We start from the raw sequence: 5,315 nt of genomic DNA, 5'->3' as shown, positions 1-5,315 counted from the left end.
CTGCCTAAACTAAACATTCTACACAAGAAAACCTTGCTTGCCAGTAAGTATAAATACATAGTGAATTTTCCATTTCAAAGATGTCGAACAATTCACTGAGATTACCATTCTGGGGAAATTCATGTTTAACTGGAAGTCTTTCTTTGGAAGTCCCTTTAATGGCTGACTCAGATGCTTTAATTTTAGAAATTAAAAGTTAAAAAAAGTACATTGGAAAGGCAATTCAGTAGTTGCAATCATGCCCGGGTGTCCAATATCCGGCCTCATGTGCATGTGGTCTTTAGTTACACATGAAGGTTTTAACTAGTTTAAATAAAATCAAGTTCAAATGTTGACGGTGCTTTGATGACATTTGTGGTGCTGTTGAGTTGCATTTAATTTTACTAACTGGTGTTTTCATTATGTTGTCCATTATTTACAAATATTAACAAACCTTTCAAGTTAATTAGCTGCACAGACCTCTCAGATTGCATCAGTTTGAACAAGATGCACCTTAAAAATTGAAACCTAAATACAGCAATATGTATGCAATCAACCATCTCTACACCAGCAACATTTCTCAGTTTCATAAACCACACTTTATTTTGCACATTTATACATAAGCATTTTAATATTTTTAGAAACGATATCCAGCCCACAAAGATTACTTCCACTTCCTCTGGCCTTTTAAGCTGATTGAATTTAAAAAAAAAAAAAAAAAAAAAAAAAAGTACGACAAAGCACTTTACCATACACAAGATGTGCAAACTGGAACGAAAATATCATTGACATACCACAAATCCCCGGAACCAATTAGTTGTGAAAATCTTTCCCAAGTAAATAATTTCTAAACTGAAATCTCTAACTTACTTGATATTGAATAGGACCTTGTGAATTGTAATTAAACACCATGCTGGAATCCTTCAGGTCAGAGCTCACCATTTTTCCACTTAGTTGCATTGAAGTAGTTTATACCACCCGTTAGACACTTTTAATACATTTTATTCTTTAACATGAATATCAAAACACACAAGTCAGGTTTGCGTTTAAAATTCAAACGTCTTCTGAACATCAGATGTCTTAAAAACAAATGCATCTTCTGTAGTGTGAGCCACGATTCCCTCAATTTCACCCTAAAAAGAAAAAAAAAGTAGTTTAACAGCTGCAAATCTGAAGAGGTTTAAATCTTAACACACTACTTACATCGCTAAAGTATTTCTCTATGAGGTTGTGTGCTGCTTGGTACACCATCTCATTGTCATGATTCTGCAACATCTCAATGCGGTCTAGTCCTCCCAGCTCTTCAACCAACAGGGTCAGCTTCTCCGTCTCACCTAGCTTTTCTGCAGCCTGAGCAAGTTTACAGTACTAGGTTGGTGCCATTTTGCTGCACACATTCAGGCATTTGCATTTTGTAAATGTTCCTGCCCTCACCATGAAGATGTTGTTGATGGCATCCAGTATGACCAGAATGACTTTGGAGTCTTTGACCTGCAGCAAGTTGATTATTGCTTCCAGGGCCCCACTCTGCACCAAATGGACCACCTGCTCCACAGTGCCCCCACTGGTGAAGTTGGTCACTGCCCACACTGCTTCCCTTTGAGTCTTGAAGTCCCCCTAAAAAAAGATAATACATTTGCAGGGTTTAGGACATTTTGAGTCAGTCTTTATGGGCTCACAAGTTATGGTACATTTTCAAGAACCATGCAATTGTTTTCCCATTTTATCCAATTAGGCTATGACAACAGTGTAGTCAGATTCTAAGCCTTCTTAACAGCTGCTGTTTAACTTGATAACTAGAAAATTTCATGTACAAGTTTCCAAGACTTCTAGGGCAGATGATTTGTTCCCTAGAGTGGGACAACACACAGATGGTTCCGCTCCATTGCTCTTCTAGTAAGCAAACCAGAGAACTTTGTGCATTCCTCACTGTAACAAGTCAGTACAGTGACAGTTTTAAAAATCACAATCTAAACAGTATATTCTGACATGAGGCTACTCACATTTCTGAGCTGTTCTACCAGAGGAGGAAGAAGGCCACAAGTGATAAGCTGTTGGATTTGCTTACAGGGTCCTGCGGCAATGTTTGACAAGGCCCATGCTGCCTCCTTCTGTACGCTGGGCTTTGAGTGCCTCATCAACTTGGGAAGAGCATTCAAAACTCCGGCATCAATCACCGTCTGGGTCTGCAGATCAGAGCCACTCACTATGTTCCCGATGGAACGGAGAGCAGGGGTCTGGAAGTCAGGTAAACAAGTCAATAGGGGAATTACTCATTTGAAGGACTTGCATGTGGCCCTGTTATATGTGAGGCGCTTTTTCAAATTTTAGATTTAGATCTTTAGAACATGTTGTCTTAGTGTCTCAGTAATACTGAACTTGTACATGTGACAGAATAGGCGTGAGAGCACTTAATGACTGAAAACCCTACCATGACACTGATCGACTCATGGCTCATGAGCTCCACCAGTCTGGGAACGATGCCAGTTTTCACTACAACATCTATGCGGTCATTGTCACCATCCGACAGGTAGGAGATTGCCCAGCATGCATCCGACAATATGTCATCATCACCGAGATGAAGCAATTGGATCAGAGAGGGAAGCATCTGAAGGAATGATACAGCACATCAATATACCTGGTAGTCTAGCATCATTAAGTAGTGCAAATTTCATATGGAATTCAGTGTCAAGCTTTGATATAACCATTACCAGCAGCGAAATCACTTACCTGCATGACTGCAGACAAAGGAGGAAATGGGTTCTTGTTTCGGCACAGGTTGGACAGTGTCCATGTCAAGTTACGCAAGTAGCCAATCTGCAGATATGAAAAGTCAAGACCAAAGTTTAGGCTTCTGCCACAGATGTGAAAGTCTGTTAAAAGCGTATTAGTGCAATGTAAGGACATTGGATTTTCTTTTTAACCCCACAAAATCCAATGTCCTTCGTGTCAGATTTTGTCAACCAAATCTTGAACTATAGTTACAAAATGGATCAATGCAACGATTGACAGCAGTATAACACTTCTCGTTTCAACAATAACAGTATTCAGCTCATGAGTTGTTGCAACTACATTGGAGAATCTACACACCAGAGTTTATCATGAATAAAAATGTTCAGTTTAAAGCTAAATGGAAAAATTTAACATAATAGTTCTGAGCTGGTCATGGAGTTTTGACATACTGGTGTATCTGGAGAGATGCGAGCCAGCAAGGCAGGGATGACGCTGCACTCAATCAGGACATCTCGAAAAGTCGAACCGTCACCTGTCAGCATTTTGTGAACAGTGAAACTCATGTAGCTTTGTATAAAGGATAACAGAATCTTGTATTTAACTGTGCAAGTCAGACCACATGAACAGGAGTCTCTTCATAGCCATTTTTTTTAGTTCAGCAGTTTCTTTAGAATGCATTTCCAGTTTCCATGTTACACACCTCAGTTGCATAAACTGTAGGCTATGCCGATCATTTTTAAAGTTTCACCTGCAATATTTCCTAGTGCCCAAACAGCTTGTTCACTGATGTGCAACATTGGTGACGCCAGCAAGGAGATGAAAGCTGGGACAGCCCCATGTTCCACTACCTGAGGGTGGAAATACAGATTTAGTTCAGTCTGGAAATTCAAGAGGAAAAACACTTCACCCATTAAATGAGGAACCAAGTTACGGTGTACAGAATGGCATCGTCAGTCATATTGTAGGCATGAGTTTAAGTACACCTGTTGTGTGTGCCAAGACGTTCCAGAGGCAATGTTTGTGAGAGCCCAAGCTGCCTCGAACTGCAGAGTCGGCTCATCATCCATAGACAGGAAGGACACGAAGCGGGACAGCAAGCCAGCATCTATAATCTCCTTAAGAGGAGGGTTACGCTCCTGAGAAAGCAGTTTCCTGAGGGGTGGACAGGATATGATTTGACATTTTCCTGTGTTAGATTTGAGTATTGGAGGGTTAGACTTTTTTTTCATCTAAAGTTTTTCCCTTTTATATAGTGCCAAATGTGAAATCATTTTAAGTCTCAAGGGACATCCTTAAAATGTATCCCACCAACAGTGAACTAAACTATCACTTTGTGACTAGACCAAAGGACAGATCTCCCTTTAAAACCAATCCTGTGTGCTCACCTGGCTGCCTGACAGCCTCTGGTCTGGGCCTCCCTGCTCTCATTGTTCACATTTTTAATTATTTCCTCAATGGGCAAAATAGCCACCTAAAGGACAGATGTGTTGTTAGAAAGTCCTCTCATTTGAATAAAACAGTTTGGTGTCTTGGTTAAAAAGGACCTTATCCATAGATATGTAGTCAGGAGAAAGAGCCTCCTCATCCGGAAGAGACGACAGGGTTATATTTCTTCTCTTCAGGAAGTTTTCATTCTTGTGAGCTTTGCGCAGCTCCACGCACTCAGAGATCCTCTTCTCTCGTAGTTTCTGCAAGAGTTAGACATGCAGTAAAGGTACACATGCAGGTCTTCATGACTGAAAAAAAAAAATATATATATTTGTCTACTTACCATTGGATCTTTCCCCTTGTTTTTAAACTTGGAGAGCCGCTCTTCAGTCATATTTTTGGTGGGCATGGTGGAATTTGGGGCACAGTATCCAAACTGCTTCGCTCTCACTGATGAAAAGTTAAGGAAACCCTCTGCAGGGGGGTTATATTTGGCCGAGCCGCCTCGTGTGAATCAAATTAGCTGTGATTGTTGTAACAGCCACATCGATTCATTCACCTGCAGCTGTGCGCGATTCAATCAAGTAACCAGTCCTTCCAAGCTCCTGCAGGCGTTTGAGTTGAATGGTTTGTGAATCACTGGCTTTCTTTTCCTGCGACACACTCCTCTTATCTGAATTGGTTCAAATGATTGTGCTCCTAATTTTCCACAGGCAAACACATCTTATTTTCATTCAGAAGAGGAATGATCTTATTCCACTGTCTATACATATGAATCTTATATTTTATAAATCATTAAGAAGTAACAGCTTAAATGAGCAGTTTTGTGATCCTAAAATGCAAGTTGTGTAGTGGTGGGGCGTCAGTAGATGGCAGCACAGCACAACTGACCACATATTTGTGAGTGTTTGTCTAGGTAATTATATTAAACTCAGGATATAAACCAAATCAAAGCAAGGTTTAAAGAGGTTCTGTGAAATAATTTTGCCCTCATATCTGAACAAGGGAGTAAAGAGTCTTCTCCAAATATTGGTTTGAGTTTAGGCGTTTTATCTTATGTGCATCAATGCAAAAAAAAAAAAAAAAAAAAGAAGCAGTGTGATTAAAACAGGTCAAAGGTGTAAATCAATAGATCAAACAAGTGCAAGAGAAGAAAGCGGGTGAGAGATAAAGCC

General features: G+C 40.1%; 1 protein-coding gene across 1 annotated transcript; it reads right to left on the bottom strand.

Moving 5' to 3' along the window:
- Window positions 1–965: 965 nt before the first annotated feature.
- Window positions 966–4,613, bottom strand: kpna7 (karyopherin alpha 7 (importin alpha 8)). Its single transcript, XM_084565898.1, has 12 exons — window positions 4,484–4,613; window positions 4,257–4,400; window positions 4,098–4,183; window positions 3,696–3,864; window positions 3,461–3,560; window positions 3,162–3,244; window positions 2,710–2,796; window positions 2,411–2,587; window positions 1,983–2,216; window positions 1,414–1,596; window positions 1,183–1,329; window positions 966–1,112 (listed from the first exon to the last, which is right to left on the bottom strand). The coding sequence occupies exons 1-12, from the start codon at window positions 4,547–4,549 to the stop codon at window positions 1,026–1,028; spliced, it is 1,563 nt and encodes a 520-aa protein (XP_084422024.1). The 5' UTR covers window positions 4,550–4,613; the 3' UTR covers window positions 966–1,025.
- Window positions 4,614–5,315: the final 702 nt, after the last annotated feature.

Source organism: Chelon labrosus (assembly GCF_963514085.1).
Source record: "Chelon labrosus genome assembly, chromosome: 2".
Classification (NCBI taxonomy): domain Eukaryota; kingdom Metazoa; phylum Chordata; class Actinopteri; order Mugiliformes; family Mugilidae; genus Chelon; species Chelon labrosus.
Note: the sequence above shows the minus strand (reverse complement) of the source record. Positions and strands in the feature narration are given on the sequence as shown.